The sequence below is a fragment of the Ochotona curzoniae genome, unplaced genomic scaffold (assembly GCF_017591425.1).
Source record: "Ochotona curzoniae isolate NIBS_2020 unplaced genomic scaffold, NIBS_Ocur_1.0 contig_1482, whole genome shotgun sequence".
Lineage (NCBI taxonomy): Eukaryota > Metazoa > Chordata > Mammalia > Lagomorpha > Ochotonidae > Ochotona > Ochotona curzoniae.
In genome coordinates this window covers 973,985-991,521 of record NW_024465100.1, presented here as the reverse complement: position 1 = coordinate 991,521, position 17,537 = coordinate 973,985, and the positions used below count along the sequence as shown (strand labels likewise).

Below are 17,537 nucleotides of genomic sequence, written 5' to 3'. Positions count from 1 at the left end.
GAGGACTTTAGCCACTAGGCCACGGCACTGGGCCCTCTCTCCATTTAAAATAAAATGATAATAAATAGAAATTAGGAAATATTGATAGAAGTTTTATCACGATTGTCTTCAATGTTCTTTGACATTTGAAGATCTTATTTATGTATGAATGTATTTTATTTGAAAGTCAGGGAGACAGAATGGAGAACAGACACACCCTCCTCCCACCCAAATGCCCACAAGTGCCAGGACCGAGCCAAACCAAACCTAGGAGCTGTGTGTGAAAGTCTAGCTGACCCGCATGGGTTGCAGGAACTCAGCTACTTGAGCCATCATCTTTTATTTTTTAGGAAGCTGAGACTGGAAGTGGAGCTAGAATTCAAGTTAAAAGCACTCCGACATCCCACGTGGCTCCTGAAGCGCTGTGCCCAATGCCCTTTTTTCCTTTGGTGTTTTGGGAAAGATGTTCTTCAAGAATAGGTTCATTAACAGGTTGAATAACAGGTTCATGTAATCTGGAGTGTCTCGTGATAGAAGGGTCTACCTGGTGGCTGTCATGAACGGGCAATGTGACCACTCCACATCTGGAAGTCTGATGCATTTGGGCTGATTTGCACATACACACACACACACACACACACACCAGTCCCTTGTTGCATCAGGAAAATCCCTCCATTGGGAAAGTGCTCCTTGGCAATGTTTGAGTTTTGGCAATGGGACTGTGATTTCAGAGGAAGTTGCTCTTCTGGACGCAGCTGGTAGGGTTTCACACACAATAGACCTTTATGCACAGCCTTCAATGTCAACACTCACCTAGGGTGTAGCTGTGGACTGACTGTTCAGGGTTGGAAGGATCATCTTGGATTGCACGGAGCCTCCAGTCTGAAGGCTCTTTCATGCCGCCCCGAGTGAGTGGCAGATTGGCAATGCTTTGGTAACTTGTTTGTGCGTGATAAGGAGGTGGGGTGGGAAAGGCACTTCTACAACCCAGGCCCTACCTAGTCCGTTCCCATGCGTCCGGTCAAGTGCCAAATTTTGGCTCAAAATTTACAGAACAGCTCTAAGTTGCCAGATACTAGGCTAGGTGTTAGGCACATAATTTTAATAACCCTAATAGGCGCCATGGTTCTTATAATTAACCATGACTATAAACAAGAGCTGCCGAAAGCCAGCCACGTTCCTTGCCTTGCACAGTATGGTAAAATCTGGAATTGCCGAGACTCCTAGGTCCTCCGACCTCCAATCAAAGAAGTAGGGTTGTCATAACTGTCCCAAATAGAAGGTACTGGAAACCCTTGAACAGAAAAGCGGTTACTTCTGGGGAAGGGGTCTAGCAGGCCAGGGCGCAGTGGTGAGGGGTGTATTATCTACCGTTTTGTACACACGCGTCCCTTTTTCTTGTCCCCTTCCCCCAGATTACAAGAAGATACGGTTGTAGCCCCTCCGACTGCCAACTGGGTCGCTCTACGCACAGCTTGGGGTCACCAGTATGGGTGCGTGGGGGTGAGGGCTCGGGGGTCGTGGGGTTCCCTCGGTGGGTTCCCTTGTGGGTGGGCGCCCGGAGCCCGGGGCAGGAACTGACGGCTCCCGACGCGGCTGAGCGGACATCGCTGGATGTTGCTGGGAAGCAGCTCCGGGTTGCAGGGGCGGGAACGTGCCCTTCCCCCGCTGCAAACTTTCTGTCGCTGCAACGGAAGCAGGAACTCGCTAATCACAAAACCCGCGGGGCCGGTGCGGGAGCCGGGAGGCACAGAGCGTTCCCTCCAGTCCTCGCCGGGTCCTTCCCGCCAGCACGATCCAGCTGTCCTCGCACCCGGAGGGCCCCCCAAAAGTTCCCTCGCAGCCAGGTAAAGAAGTCTTCGCCCTTCCCTCCCTCCAGATCCGCCGCTGCGCAGAGCAACCCCCTCCTTCCCTGGGGCCAAGGTTCCTCCCTCCACACCCCGAGCATCCGAAGGACTAGACCGGTACCAATAAAGGCTAATTAAGATTCTTGTGTCCCTGCAGCATCCCAGGAGGCCTCGCCAGGCAACTCCGAGGCACCTGCCTTGGATGGCACGGGCTTTGCTTTGTCATGGCAGACGCTCAACCATTCAGTGAGGGATACGTGTTTCCTTAAAAGGAAGGGGAGACTTTCCCTAATTTTCTTATTTGGATTGACTGTTGTATTCCTTATCGAGCCTGCTAATCGTCTCCTGTTCCAATAGGAACAGTTATCGCATCTTGATCGATTCGAATATGTTGCAGGTGAAATGATTTGCCACATTTGAACTAATTTTCCTGGAGCTTGTAAGTTTTGGTGATGGTTGAATAAGCAGGTCTGTCTCTCACTTGTCAATGGGATTCAGTTCCACTTTAGACTTCAATAATAATGGAGAAGGCTTTAAGGAGATAACTCAGCACTTTGAGGGGTACAAGAACGGTACAGAGGCAGAGCACAGTTGACGCCCCATTTCCTTCAGTGCTATAGGCTTCTTTGCAAAAGGTTGAGGAAAGCTTTCGGAATCTAATCAGAAAAATGAGGGAGGAGGGACGGTGGGGGGCGTTGCTGGATTTTCTCTTCAGTCCCCGCCCCTAACTCACCCCTCCCCGCCTCCAGGACCAGAATAGGCTCATCTGGTGAAGCCACTGCCAGCCAAGCCAGCATCCCATATGAGTGCAAATTCCAGGCCTGGCTGCTCCACTTCTGATCCAGCTCCCTGCGATGCACCTGGGAAAGCAGCAGAAGATGGCTCAAGAAGATGGTCCCTGGGCCCATGTGGGAGACCCAGATGAACCTTCTGGCTCGTAGCTTTGGCCTGGCCCAGCCCTGGCCATTGTGGCCGTTTTGGAAGCAAACTAGCAGATGGAAGATCTCTGTCTCTGTCCCCTCTGTGTTATAAATAAATCTTTAAAAGAAGAAGAAGCAAGACATGTAAGACACGGCAGCATTTTAAGTAAACTGTGCTAGGGTTTTCTTTTTGGTATTTTTTCTTTGTTTTCCAGAGCCAGGAGAGAGACCTTCCATCTGCTGGGTTACTGCCCCCAAAGCCTGCAACAGCCAGAGCTGGGTCTGTCTGAAACCAACCAACCCCATAAAGTTCTCTGATGCAAGGGTTCCAACTACTTAAGCCATCGCTTGCTTCCTCCCATGGCACCTGTCAGCAGGAATTGGGGTAAAGCAAGGGAGATTTGAGATTCGCATTCTATTGCTGCGTACTGATCTTGTTGTTGTTTTAAAGAACTGTGTATTTATTTGAAAGCCAGGGTTTCCGAGAGGGAGAGATGAGGAAGACCTTGTATCCACTGGTTTTCTCTGCCAAGTGGTTGCAAAAGCTGGGACTGGGCCAGGTCAAAAGCCAGGAGCCCAAAAGGTCTTTTGGATCTCCTATGTGGGTAACAGGGACCCAAGTCGTTGGGCCATTATCTCTGCCTTTCCTGGCACATTAGCAGGGAGCTAGAGCCAACGAAAAGTAGCTGGGACTTGAACTGGTAGTTGGATATGAGATGCCAGTATCCCCTGCTGCAGCTTAACGCACTACATTACCACACCGGCCCCTGCCAAGCTTTCTCCAAAGCAGCTGCGCCATTCTGCATCTGTACCCACAAAGAGGGAAAATTCCAGCTGCTCCATTGCCAGCGTCTGGAGTTTCAGCTTTTCAGAGCTTAGACATTCCAGCAGGGGGTGTGATGGTATCTTTTTGCTGTTTGAATTTGCGATTTGTAAGTGATTGAGCACTTTCTCATATACTTATTTGTTATCTGAATCTGTTCCTGGGTGAGGTAAGCTATTCACCTTGTCCATTTCTGAGTTGTTGGTTTTCTCATTCTCAAGTTTTAAGACTTGTTTGTATATTTTAGATACCAGGCCTTTGTCAGAACAGATCGATGTGTTTTACAAACATCTCCAAGTCTGAGGCTTGTCTTTTTTTCCTCTTACCAACATTTTCCATAAAGTGCAAGTTTTTAATTGTAACCAAATAAAAATTAGTTTTCTTCTTCATGGAATGTACTTTCAGTGGGATGTCTACAAAAAATCAGCAACTGAGCTAAAATCACAAAAATCTTTTTACTTTCAGCTCTGTAATGTGTGTATATGTTTGTTTAAAGATTTATTGGGCCTGGCACGGTGGCCTCGTGGCTAAAATCCTCACCTTTAACGTGCTGGGATCCCATATGGGCGCTGGTTTTAGTCCCAGCAGCCCTGCTTCCCATCCAGCTCCCTGCTTGTGGCCTGGGAAAGCAGTTGAGGATGGCCCAAAGCTTTGGGACCCTGCACCCGCGTGGGAGACCTGGAAGAAGTTTCTGGCTCCTGGCTTTGGATCAGCTCAGCTCTGGCCATTGTGGTCACTTGGGAAGTGAATTATTGGGCAGAAGATCTTCCTCTCTCTCCTCCTCTATATATATTTCTGACTTTGCAATAAAAATAAATAAATAAAAAAAAAAAAGCAGCAGTAATTCTGTTTTCATCTGCTCTGCAGTGAACACTGTGTCCTGGAAATGGGGGTGAGGATAAGGGGAGTTTCTGGTGTTAATAACTTCACATTTATTTGTGCTCAAAGAACCAGCTCACCAATGGAGTTGGTGCTACACATAATGTGAAGTCTGCTGTTAAGAGACATGTAGTAAGACCTGCTGCTCCACTTCTGATCCAGCCCCCTGCTTCTGTCTGGGAAAGCAGTGGAAGATGCCAGCTCCTTGAGCCCCTGCACCCACAGGGATATCCAGAAAGAAACTCCAGGCTCCTGCCTTTGGATTGGCTCAGCTCCCGCCACTGCAGCCATCTGGGGGAAGAAGCAGCAGATAAAAGATCTCTTTCTTACATCTGTCCCTCTCTTTGTAAATCTACCTTTCAAATAAACATAAATAAATCTTTTTTACACTTGATCTTAGCCAAAAGGCTGAGAAGCGATAGATAAATCTTTTTTTAAAAGGGTATCAAGTAGGATACATTGCCCTAAACTTTCCCTCAATTGAGCTAGAATATTCCCCCTGCTGATTGGCTAATGCCTAGAATTAGAAGATTAGAGTTATCTGTCTTGGGTTTGTTGCTTAAACAGAGGTGACAACAAAAAGGCTGCCTCAATTTCCTCATTATATATAAGACTGTTCTGTAAGCTTGCTATTATGAAAGCTTGGTGTGTATGGGTAAGTTGCTTGACCCTGTGCCTACCATATGGTAGATGGTATAGAAATCCTGGTTGTTGTTACTGAGAAAGGCAGAATACCCAAGCCTGTCAGCATCCTTTTCTCTGCAGAGTTCGAGCTAGAAACACAGACAAATCCTAACCCAGAGACCCCTGCCCCCCGCCCTGTTCCTACTTCCTCCTTAATGTTGACCGAAATATTCAGAGTCCACTTGAAAATGGAAAAGTTGACGTTTACTTAGCAGCCCCACGGAGGACTTAAACCTGGAAACAAGCAGGCCGCACTCCGGCACTCCACGAGCCTGAGTTTGGCTCCAGGTTTTACACTTTCCTTGCGGGGTGAGCACCTGCGTAGAGTCAGGTATATACAGTGCAGCTGCCTATGCAGCTGTCGAGACACAGACAACGAACACGCTAACAGCTAACAAGCTTGATTCTTTTTTTCTTTTTAAATATTTATTTATTTTTACTGGAAAGTCAGATATACAGAGAGGAGGAAAAACAGAGGGGAAGATCTTCCATCTGATGGTTCACTCCCCAAGTGACCATAACGGCCGGTGCGAAGCCAGGAGCCAGGAACTTCCTCCAGGTCTCCCACACAGGTGCAGGTTCCCATGGCTTTGGGCCATCCTAGACTGCTTTCCCAGGCCACAAGCAGGGAGCTGGATGGGAAGTGGAGCCTCTGAGATTAGAACGGCGCCCATATGGGATCCCAGTGCGTTCAAGGCGAGGATTTTAGCCATGAGGCCACCGCATCGGACCCAAGCTTGATTCTTGTTAAGAAGGTACATGACCTTCCCTGTCTTGTTCCTCCTGCTCTCTGGAATGTTCTCCAGAAGCAGGGAGAGGCGAGTGAGGGATTGTTACCCATACTTTCTACACGGCCCTAAGAGGGAATGCTCAGTCCTTATGGTGCGGTAAGGAGTTTCCTTGGTCACAGAGTTGGTTGGAAGGTCCTGTTGCCTGGCAGCCAGCTGCAGGGAGACTTCACTGTATCGGGGTCACATTCCTGGTGTTCGAGGCCTCCACTCTGCTCTCCATGCCACAGTAAGCCCTGTCAGCTCTCAATATATGCATATGCATTGTGCTTATGAGTTCTAGGTTTTTTTTTTTTTCTTTTAAGATTTATTTATTTTTTCTTCAAAGTCAGATTTTACAGAGAGAAGGAGAGACAGAGACAAAGATCTTCTTTCTGCTGGTTCACTCCTCAAGTGGCTACAACAGCTAGTGCTGTGCCAAATACGAAGCCAGGAGCCAGCGGCCTCCTCAGGTCTCCCACACGGGTGCAGGATCCCAAGGCTTTGGGCCGTCCTCGACTGCTTTCCCAGGCCACAAGCAGGGAGCTGGATGGGGAGTGGAGCCTCTGGGAGTAGAATCATCACTCATATGGGATCCCGGGCGTTCAAGGCAAGGCCTTTTGTCACTAGGCCATCACACCGAGCCCCCAAGTTTTTAATAAAGAGTTGTTTCAGACCTATAAAAAGTGAAACAACATTATGAAGTCTTTATTTCTAACCTCCAAGTTATACATTTTTTTTTTTCATTAATTCTGAAGAAGGGAGGAGTAGGCATGTCTGGCACAGTGGTTAAGGCATCATTCGGGAGGTCCAGATCCCAGACCTCTAATTCTGCTTCTTAATAATATTCTCTATGGGAGACAGCAGGTGGTAGCGTAAATCACTGTGGTACCTGCTACCCATGTGGGAGACCTAGATTGGGTTCTGGGCTTTTGGCTTCTGCCTGGTTAAGTCCAGGCAGGTACAGGCATTTGGGGAAGGAACCAGTGGGTAGTAGGACAATAAAAGAAAATGAATAAATAAAAATTCAAAAATATTTACTTGCAAGTCAGAGTTACTAATGAGAGTGCGAGAGATAGAGATTACCCATCTGCTGGTTTACTTCCCAAGACGGTCACCGTGGCCAGGCTGGGCCGGGCCGATGCTAGGATCCAGGATTTTTGTCTGAGTCTCCCAAGTGGGTAGCAGGGGTGTGAACACTTGGGCCAGCCACTGCTGCTTTCCCCAGGCCTCCGGCAGGGAGCTAGACCAGAAGTGGGACAGCCAGAAGTCAAAACACGAACCACTGCCCGTCTGGAATGCTGGTGTCACAGGCAGCTTTACCTGCTATGCTACAGTGGCAGGCCTAGAATAAATAAAATAAGATTTTTTATTCTTTCTTGGCTCACTAAAAAGAAACAAAACTCATTGACAATTTTGTTTTTGTTCAAGGAAGAAGTAATTCAATCACCGGTGCCGCCTGCTCCTTGACGACTGAGGAGGGACCGCCTTGACCTTGAAGGACGGACACTGCCCTGAGGTTTACAATGTCCGTGGGGAAAGGGCCGGGCTGGGCCTGCTCGGCCGCACTCCTGTGCTTCCTGGCTGTCAGGCTGTGCACCGGTCAGCAGTGCCTCTCCGAGAGCCTGGCAGACGTGGTCATCGACATCCAGTCATCGCTTTCGAAGGGAATCCGGGGCAATGAGCCCGTGCATGTGCAAACTCAACAAGACTGCATTAGGTCCTGCTGTTCAACAGAAAACATCTCAGGTGAATCCTAGGGGCACGCCCCTTCCTGCCCTGTGCTTTGGGGGGACTTAAGTAACTGATGGACGTGACAGGGTCATTTAGTCCAGTCACTCTCAGTGGGGTCCAAGGTGGGTGACAAAATCGCAGGAAGTTTTTCCTAAGGGTGCCCTTCTTTCATCCAAGCTGAGTGAAATTTACTGTCGAGTGTGTGTGTGTGTGTGTGTGTCTGCATGCGCATGCGCGTATGCTCCTTGGGTCACTGAGAGAAGTTTGAGAACTGCCGGTGTTCTATGCTAATAGGCATCTAGAACACAGAGGAGCAGGTGTTTTTTTTTAAGTGCTCGCCTGCCGTCATCGTGGAATGTTGAAACAGAGCCGTGTGATACTATGCGGGACATGGAGTCATGTTAAGCCCAGAAAGGGAGTTGACATAAAGAAACAAAAGCCTTAGGAAAGTCAGCCTTTGACTTTGAAACAGAAGAACCCTCCTTCTGCCCCCTGAGCCTCCCCAGGAAAAGTCAGGAAATCCATTGGCGGTGTCTGGGGATGACAAAGGGGAGTGTGGTCACTGCCACGACCGACACAGATGGAGACGCAGGCCTGTGGGTCGGAGCCAGGCCCTTGTGCACCACGGGGTTCCCACCTGCACACGCTGAAGGGAAGTGTGAGTGTGTATCCATAAAAAACAGCACTCATCATTCAGTTTTGCCTACAGATGGCCCCATCCTAGTTATGGAAGCCAACCAAACTGGACACTTCAGGTGCTAGAGATAAAGCAGTGAGTGAGAAGGCATGGAGGATCCTGCTGTCCGGGAGCCTGAGAGAGCTGCCCACTGCTGACTTGTTAGCCAGCTAAGTAAGGTGTTTACTGTTAGATCTAAGAGTTGAACTTAGAGTCTCCGTTTGCCCAGATACTCGATGTCAATTTTTGGTTGGGGATAGTTGTCCAATTTGTTCTGTCCTTCCTCTGCTATGATATCAGATGTTCTCTGCAGGCCTCAGAGGACTGCCATATCTTCTGGGCCAACTGTCTACTGCTCTGTCTTTTCCACCAAGGAGGCTCAGCTCTGACACATGAACTCCACGGTCAGACCACTAATACCGGATGTGAGACCCCAGACCCCTGCATGCCACCACCTGTGCCATCGCCAGACCCCTGCAGGTCCACACATTAAACCTCCACACAGCATGCTCCTGGGCAGCCAGTGAGCTTCTCCCAGTGCCACTGGTGCCCCGGGCTACCTCACCAGCCCTGCTGAACCTCCACCCCTGGAGTTCATGGACCTGACACCCACTGCGCAGGAGGGCAAAGAATGTGTACTTTTAATAGTCTCTGTGCTCTTTAACTTTCAACCTGGTCAGGTGTATGCTCATCTCTCTGGCCATAGACCCAGAGCTGAGAAGAAAACCAGCTCTAATGGTGGGTGTGAAGACACCTGCAACATTCAGTGTCAGAATTGCATTCAGTTCCTGGCTCTGGCTTCTGACTCCATCTTCCTGCCAATGCAGACCCCAGGTGTCACCAGAGATGGCTCAGCGATTGGCGATCTCTGTCTTCCACACGGACTATCTAGTCTGAGTTCTTGGCTTTGGGGTTGAGCCTGGCTCAGACCTGGCTATCCGAGGTATTTGGGGAGTGGACCTATGGATAGGAATATTCCATCTCTTTGTGCTTTTCTAAACAAAGTGCCTCAAACATTTTTTTGAATTAAAGAACAAAAACTGTAGACCATGATGAACACAGAAAATGAATTCTATTAAACCTAAGAAGAAGGAAAACACAAAGTGAGGGCAGGCATTCGGTACAGGGTCGAGGACGCCCGTGGGGCTGTGGAGACTTGGCTCTCGGGTCTGTTCTGATTGCAGCTTCCTGCCCGTCCCATCCTGGGAGGCAGCGGTGGTGGCCCTCATGCAGGAGACCCAGAATTCCAGGTTCTGGGCTGTGGGCTGGCCCAGCCCTGGCTGTACTGGGGGCGCAAACCAGCACGTGGAGGGTCTCTACCTCTCTTGCTCTGTCCTCATATCAATTCTTTTTTAAGTTTTAAAAATGCCACTGGATTAAATAATAATAATAATAACAATAAAAATAAAGGAAGGAAAACAGAGCAGCAAAAGTGATAAAGCAAAAGAGGAAATGTGAAGAAAAGCTCCAAGAAGCAGGCAACTGATAAGGATGCAAGGACAGAGCCCGCGCTCTGTGCGTGACTCAGACCCTTCCCGCAAACAGGCCTGACACCCTTGCTTATTAAATATTTCCCAGCTGTACTCACAGCTGCACAGATGCCTGGGACACCACCAGGGTATGAAACTCCCCGACCCAACTGGGTCAACTGGGGCCTAACTGCACAAAGAAGGCAAAGTCTGTGTTGCTACGTACACTGCGGGGGACATTTCAGCCCATGGGAGACTTGTTTCTGTTGAATTCAATGTGCTATGAGAAGCTCGTTTTGCCAACGCGTATCTTAAACGCAGAGGTTAAAACCTGATATCTCGTAAAAACGACTTGAAGCGACTGTACTAAGAGTCAGCGGTTGGCCAGCAAGGGAACAAATGAGCCGACATGTTGGTGTTGGACTCGCGAGGGGACCCACTGCTCCCTGCGGACTGTCCTCTGGCGAACGTGCTCTTGCCAACCCGTGCTGACCAAGCCTTTTCTTACAGGAGACAAAGCGTGTAACCTGATGATCTTTGACACTAGAAAAACCGCCGGGCAGCCCAACTGCTACCTGTTTTTCTGTCCCACTGCGGAAGCCTGTCCACTGAAACCAGCCCAGGGGCTTAGGAGCTACAGGATAATCCGAGGTAATGAAAGTCTTGTTCCTTTTTGTTTTGTTTGATTTTATTTTTCCTTTTACTCTTCGGCAATCGCAATTGTTTAAGGATGTGGCTTCTGGGAAAAATTTTCTGGAAGACTCCAAATAAAGCTACCTAAAAGAGGGTCACAAATACGAAGACGTGCCAGATGGCCTTAGGAGCTAAGACTCAGCTTACTAAACTAAAAAAGGCTTCTGGATGGCTTTTGTTCTGTTTTGTTTCTGTTTTTTAGTGTTCCCGGTGATGGAAGGTATAAAAACCTTGAGTGAAACATTTCTGAAGCGCTCCTTTAGATCAGCGCCAGCAACACTGGAGGAAGTGCACAGGTCTCCCGGGCGACCGTTGGCAAAGGGCTAGGCCCAATGAGGATGAATCAAATCCTAGCCTGGTTCTCATTCATGTCCCATTGTTTTACAACCACATTATCTGAAGTCAAACGCACTGGATTTTATTGTCTAGACCTTGAGGGAAATTCATTCAAGAAACATTTATGGGGGCAGCCATTTGGTTCCGTGGGCGGGACCAGATCACGTGGGTGGGACCCGAACACGTGACACTCTGTCGCACACGGCAGGGAGTTTTTCTTTCAGATCATGACGAACAGCCGTATGTTAAGCCAGCGTGCTATGTAAAATTAATTTATTTGAGAGGCAGAAAAAAGCACACATTAAAAACAAAGACCGACACCTCTCAGTAGGTTGCCCACAGAAGTGAGGCCAGGAATTCAGTCTGAGTATCCCCCATCCGTGTCAGAGGACTAGAGTCATTACCTGCTACCTCCATGGTGACCATCGGCAGGAAGCTGAGTGCGGAAGCAGAGCCAAGACGTGACCATGGGCATCCCAATGCAGGACACAGGCAGCCCAAGTCACCGTTGAGCCAAACTCCTGCCCGTTATGGAGTGTTTGAAAGGTGATTTTATAAACGAGGGAGGCCTGATGTGTCTAGTGTCCCCTTAGACAGGAGCATGAATCAGGAACTATTTGTATCAAAATGATCTATTGCTGGGGTAGATGATAGACACTGCAGCTGAATCTGGGTTGTAATTTGCCCGATTCTCCTGCCGCGTTGTTGCTTTTATAATGGATATATCAGGAAGCAGGCGGACATTTGCTGTGCCCTTTTAGATGTTCTTGGAACTCACAGCCCGTGTCAAAGTGTCTGGGTTGGGGTTCCAGCTCTGCTGCCAGCTCCTTGCCACTGCGCTCCAAGAGGCAGTGGTGAAGGCTCCGGTGGTGGCAGCCCTGTCACCCGTGTGGAACACCTGGATCGAGTCTGGTTCCTGGCTTCGATCGCAGGCATCTGGGGAATAAATCAGTGTGTAGCAGCTCTCTTTCTGCTTCTGCCCATGCAAACAGGAGAGGAGAAAATTCCATACGTGCATAAACCTTTTGAGATGTGAGGGTAATGAAATGAAATTAGAATCAAGCAGTTCTTACAGTACCCACCAGAGGGTGCCAACAGCTCACAGCAAGTTGCTAGACATCTAGTGGTTAAGTGATTCTGAATCTGCCCGTGTTGATGGGTTAGAGTACTCCACTGGAAATAAATGATATGCCTCCTGTATGGGATGAAATTAAATAAAGATACCTGCTTTTCTGAGGAACTCTGTTTCCTGTAAGTGGCAGGTTAACTTTTGTAGATTCCATGTTTGAAAGCAGAAAGCTTTGTTTACTCTACAAAATCATTGCATCTTGATACTTTTTAGTTTTTATCTTGCAACTTTGTGGGACTGAAAGGATAAAATACAGAAGTAAAATCAACTGGAAATATTTACTCAGTTGGCTAACAAAGTGATAGTTCTTCATCTAAAAAGAAAACTTTAAAAATATGTATGTACCAGGCCCAGTGCAGTAGCCTAGTGGCTAAAGTCCTCACCTTGAACGCTCTGGGATCCCATATAGGTGCCGGTTCTAATCTCAGCATCCCTGCTTCCCATTCAGCTCCCTTTTTGTAACCTGGGAAAGCAGTGGAAGATAGCCCAAAGCCCTGAGACGCTGCACCTGTGTGGGAGACCCGGAAGAGGCTCCAGGTGCCTGGCTTCAGATTGGCTCAGCTATGGCCGTTGTGGTCACTTGGGGAGTGAATCACTGGATGGAAGAACTTCTCTGTCTCTCTTTCTCTCTGTATATCTAACTTTCCAGTAAAACAAAATCAATGTTAAAAATATTTATGTACCAAAAATAAATAAATAATAATAAAAATGTATGTACATATATATCTGATAGGGCTAGGGAAAGAGAGATGGTTTATTGACTAGTTTGCTCCCCAAGAGACTGTAAGAGCCAAGGCCAGGAGAAGGTCAGGAGCTGAGAGTTCAGTCTAGACTTCCCTGGCAGGTGGCAGAGACCAGCAGGTGGCAGAAACCCACGCACTTGAGCCATGACCTGTTGCTTCCCAGGATACATATTAGCAAGACGCTGAAGCCAATGCGAAATAGCTGTAACTTGAACCAGACACTCCTGACTATTGGTGATACAAATGCTGCATCCAACACCTGTCTTGCTCCCCCTCCTATTTTGATTCAGTGAAGTCACTTGAAAATGAAATTCAGGGGCAGGCACCATGGCAGAGTAGGTTAGGCCTCTGCCTGCAAGCACCAGCTTCGCACATGACTGTCAGCTCAGGTGTCGGCTGCTCCATTTCCCCGCCGGTTCCCTGCTTGTGGCCTGGGAAAGCAGCAGAATATGGCCTAAGGCCTTGGGATCCTGCACCCACTTGGGAGACTTGGAAGAAGCTCCTGGCTCCTGGCTGCTGGCTTCAGATTGGCTCAATCCCACCCATTATGGCCATTTGGGAGTGAACCAGAGGATGGAAGATCTCTCTCTCTCTCTCTGTTAATCCTCCTTCTAATTAAAAAAAAAAAAAAAATCTTAAAAAAAGTAAAATGAAGCTTAGGCGAGGAGGAGTTGAGGGCACAGGGCTGTCTGCGGCTCCTGCTAGGTTTCCTCCCTGTGTGAGCAGGGCCGGTACCGCACTCTGGTGCACACATCTGTGAGTGAGGTGAACGGGGCAGGTGTGGAAGAGCCCTCTGCGCTTCCAGGATCTTTGCCAACAGCTGGATCACATCAAGCAATGGGACTAGCCCTGGCTTTGCTTTCTTCACAAGCTTGCATGCTTGAGAGAGAAAACAGCTGTTTTGGTGGTTCAATGACCTTAAGTGCTGGCTTCACACATCTCACAGGACACTGAAACCACCTTTATTTTTACTTTAAAATGCAGCATGTGGACTCTTCAACTTTTAACTCTTTTGGTTTGAAAAGCCGAGAGGTGGACAGAGCCCTTCCTTCCAGTGCGCCACTCCCCAAGCACTGGGGGTGGGCCAGGCTGAAGCCGGGAACCCAGCACTACCTTCAGGTCCACTCTGTGGGTGGCACGGACCCAGGACTTGGGCCATCACCTGCTGCCTCGCAGGGCATGCTCTGGCAGGGACCTGGAAGTGAAAAATGGAAGCAGAATTCAGACCCACACACTCTGATCTGTGGATATAAGTATCCCAAGTAGCCCCTTGACCGTGGTGTCAAATGCCTGCCCTGGATTCTTTTTTTAAAAAAAGTAAGTAAAAAAATGTAAATGCTGTTTCCCTTATGGTAATTTTTTGCATGTGATATCATCACTTGTAGCAAAAGATTTTTGCACACAGTTGGAGGTAAAAAGAACTATAGGCATCCACATTCTATTTTGGGACAGAGTGCAGCTGGAGCAGGCATCTGCCATCTTTCTCTGGCACGAGACAAATAGTATTTCAGGCTTTCCAGGTCAGCACTTTAGGCTTCGGGGTTCATATAGAATGTTTTCATACCAGCTCAGCCTGACCTTGTAGCAGGGGAATGAAGACAAGGTGTAAAAGCAAAAGGTTTGTACAATATGAAGAGAAAACAGAGTATCGAGACAACATACAAACAAATGAACAGGACTATTCGACAATACAACTGACATTTGAATTTCACACCATTTTCATTAGTCACAAAATATCACCTTTTTTTGATTTTTTTTAAAAACAGGTTTACTTATTTATTTGAAAGGCTGAGTGATGGAGAGAGGTCTCCCAGTCACTGGTGAGCTCCACAAATGGCGCGAACAGTTAGGGGTGGGCCAGGCTAAAGCCAGAATCCTGCAACTCCCTCTGGGTCTCCCCTAGGGGCAGCAGGAGCCCGGGCACCTGGGCCATCCTCCACTGCCCTCCCTCGCCCATCAGCATGGAGCTGGATTGGACATGAAGCAGCCAGGACTCAAACTGGCACTCAGAGATCCCAGCGTCACAGGTGCTAGTTTAAACTGCTGCCACATGACAACTGATGTCTGATTTACAACATTTAAAACTGCAGAAACCATCCTGAGCTTGCAAACTATTCAAAGACAAATGATAAGTCAGATTGGGCCATCGGACGGCAGTTGGCTGACCCCTGTCCTAAATGGATTAATAAGTAACTGTTACATAGGGCTTCTTGGGTAAGTTGTCAGATATTATAAATCTGAAGCCACCCCAGAGCTGTTTGTTTGGCAGGGGATTCGGTAAGGGAGCTTGTCATTTTAAAAAACTGGCATGGAGACGGACTGAGAAAGAAGCAAGAGAGAGAGAGAAACCCAAGAAATGCTAAGACAGTTTTTGCTCTGTCCCTTCCTGCTTGATACAGTTCTAATCTCAGGGAAGCGATTAGCCAAGCAGCAGAGTTAATATGTACAGAGCAATTCAAATTATCATTTGCCGCACCTGACGGCTTTAACAAGCCTTTCCAGTTTGCACTGTGATAAGTGCTGGGTGTGACTAAAAGCAAAATTGCATGCTTTCTCCAGCTTGAGTGGGGCCCGAGGCTGATTCAGCCACAGCAGGAGCCAGGGCCTATGTGGTCTTCCTCTTTCTCCCCCCAACCCCCACTTTCTTTTCCTTTTGTCATTTTACTTGTAAATCAGGCAGAAAGGGAGATCTATGGTCCATTGGTTCACTCCCAAAGGCCTGGCTTAAGCTAGCCTGAAACTCCAGCTGGGTTGTCAGAAGCCCATCCCAGGGTGTACACCGGGCAGAGCAGGACTTGGAACTGGAGTGCTACTCCAGCTTGGGAGTGCAGGGGGCCAAGCAGCAGTGTCCCAAATGCCTGCTTCTTTCTTCTCTTGATGTCTGCAAACATCCATCCTGCCGTCCACATGACCCTAGGGCACTGGCTGCGATAGCTTTAGGAGAATCCAGTCCCTGCAGGGTCTCCCTGCTCCCCAGTGCAGGGCGCGGGATCTGGGGTCGCATCTCACCAATCTTCAGCCATTGTCTAGTGTTCTCAGAACCGTCAGGCTCTCCTGACACCCGCTGTCCAACACACAGACTCCGCCTCTCCTCCTGAGGCCAGCGGCTCGGTTTCCCTTGCTTGCCTGCCCCATGCCCGCCTTGTGCTATCTATGCAGATACATGGTTACTTGTCCTGGTTGGCGTGCCCTGTAGGGGCACAGGCTACGCACCCGTGTTCTTGCTGCCAGACCTGCCTGCCCATTCACATCACCCTGACCCCTTGGCAACCCCATTTTCTCAGACTGCTCAACTCCGCTTTCAGCCCCGGTTCCCTTCTGTCTCAAGGAATAGCATCTGTGGGCTTCAGTGAAATTCCAAACAGGCTGATCAGTTTGCATCTTTTTTTTTTTTTTTTTTTTTTTACGATTTATTGATTTTTCAGTTTGCATCTCTTAACCTGCCTTTGCATGGAGCTATATGTTCAGTCCCCACCCCCCGCATTCTGTTCTTTTTGCATCCAGATTCTCCGACTCCGACTCCGGTTAAACCTGAAGTGCCAAGACCAGAACCGGCGGGAGAAGATGCTCTCATCCACGGCCACTGGCCACAGACGGCCGCCCCTACACTGCTCTCTCCAACCCTGGGTCATTCCAGGTCCACGGATCTCTCAAGGAGCCCGGGCCGCTTGGAAAAACTTAAGATGGTGCAAGAGGAACCGGCCAACCAAGAAAATGGCCGAATTCAGAATTCCACATTTTCCTCACAACAAGAAACGGCTATGCTCCTTCTAGAGAAGATGGCTCTGCTCACAGCCACCCCGGCAGCGGCTTCTCCTAGCGCCACCTGGGCGACTGCGGAGCCCACGGCTCTCGTGTCCACAGTGGTCCCTTCCGTGGCGCCGCGGGGAACCCCCGGCCCCTCTCTGCCTCACACCACCCCCGTTTCCACAGGCGCACCCCGCACTCTGACCCGGATCACGCCTCCCACCGCCATCTTCCAGGCCTCCACAAGGTCAGGAGAAGCCTTCAAAACGAGGTCACAAGGCGCCCTCAGCACACGGTCACAAGATGGCCCCAGCACAGCGCCTGCTGGGGAAGTGGCCGCCACCCGCAGCGCGGCGCCCCTGGACCCTGTGCAGGACGCCGCCCCTCTGGCGCCATCACTCAGCGCCACCGCTGAGGTCTCCTCGGTATCCTCGGAAGGCAGAGATGGCGATGACGGTCCCAGGGCTGGCAGCCTCTCGCGTCCACCACCCACTGGGCTCCCCGAAGGCCGAGGCCGCCTTCCCTTTGAAAAATGGCTTCTGCTTGGGACCCTGCTGCTGGGGGTTCTCTTCCTGGTGATAGGCCTGGCGCTCCTGGGCAGAATTGTTGCGGATTCCCTCCGGCGGAAACGCTACTCCAGACTGGATTATCTCATCAACGGTATCTACGTGGACCTCTGAGGGCGAAACTCTCTGTGAGAAACCGGCTGCCCTCAGATCTCAGCAGCAGGTTGTTTTTCTGAAACAAGAAAATACCTTCCTAGCACTGGCTTGTGGTTCACTTTTTGAGGGTTTAAGAAGTGGTCAAAAGGGACAAAGTGAGGTCATTTGAATGGTTCTAGAATGTCAGCTGAAAAATAAAGCTCTGTCTTCAGAAATAAATGATCTTACTGGAAAATCCAACTGAACGCAAGCAAAAAATAAAAAGACGTCAAGATGGCAATCTGTTCCTATTTCTGGTTCCAGATAAAATTGTTTTTTATGATATTAGCTCTAATGGATTCACTTTCCTTTTTCTATGGATTCCAATAAAATCTTTTCCAAATGTATTTCCTTCCAATGAAATATTTGAATAAATCTTTTGTTAGTACTGTTTTTTATAAGTGACACAT

The 17,537-nt window shown here is 48.9% G+C and overlaps 1 protein-coding gene across 2 annotated transcripts; it reads left to right on the top strand.

Annotated features, from left to right (window-relative positions):
* Nucleotides 1-1,550: 1,550 nt before the first annotated feature.
* On the top strand, nt 1,551-17,277 carry MANSC1 (MANSC domain containing 1). 2 transcript variants are annotated; one of them, XM_040968192.1, is made up of 5 exons: nt 1,551-1,826; nt 7,331-7,648; nt 10,289-10,429; nt 16,184-17,107; nt 17,150-17,277. In XM_040968192.1, exons 2-4 carry the CDS (start codon nt 7,426-7,428, stop codon nt 17,104-17,106), a joined length of 1,287 nt encoding a protein of 428 aa, XP_040824126.1. In that variant the 5' UTR covers nt 1,551-1,826; nt 7,331-7,425; the 3' UTR covers nt 17,107; nt 17,150-17,277. The 2 variants fall into 2 exon arrangements, with proteins under 2 accessions (XP_040824126.1, XP_040824136.1); XM_040968202.1 differs by having other exon boundaries at nt 16,184-17,277.
* Nucleotides 17,278-17,537: the final 260 nt, after the last annotated feature.

Bases quoted from the DNA above. Each gene is read 5' to 3' on its own strand.
- MANSC1 (XM_040968192.1), top strand. From the start codon at position 7,426: ATGTCCGTGGGGAAAGGGCCGGGCTGGGCCTGCTCGGCCGCACTCCTG. The intron at 7,649-10,288 runs GTGAATCCTAGG...CTTTTCTTACAG, and splicing joins TTCAACAGAAAACATCTCAG to GAGACAAAGCGTGTAACCTG. The intron at 10,430-16,183 runs GTAATGAAAGTC...TTTTGCATCCAG, and splicing joins GAGCTACAGGATAATCCGAG to ATTCTCCGACTCCGACTCCG.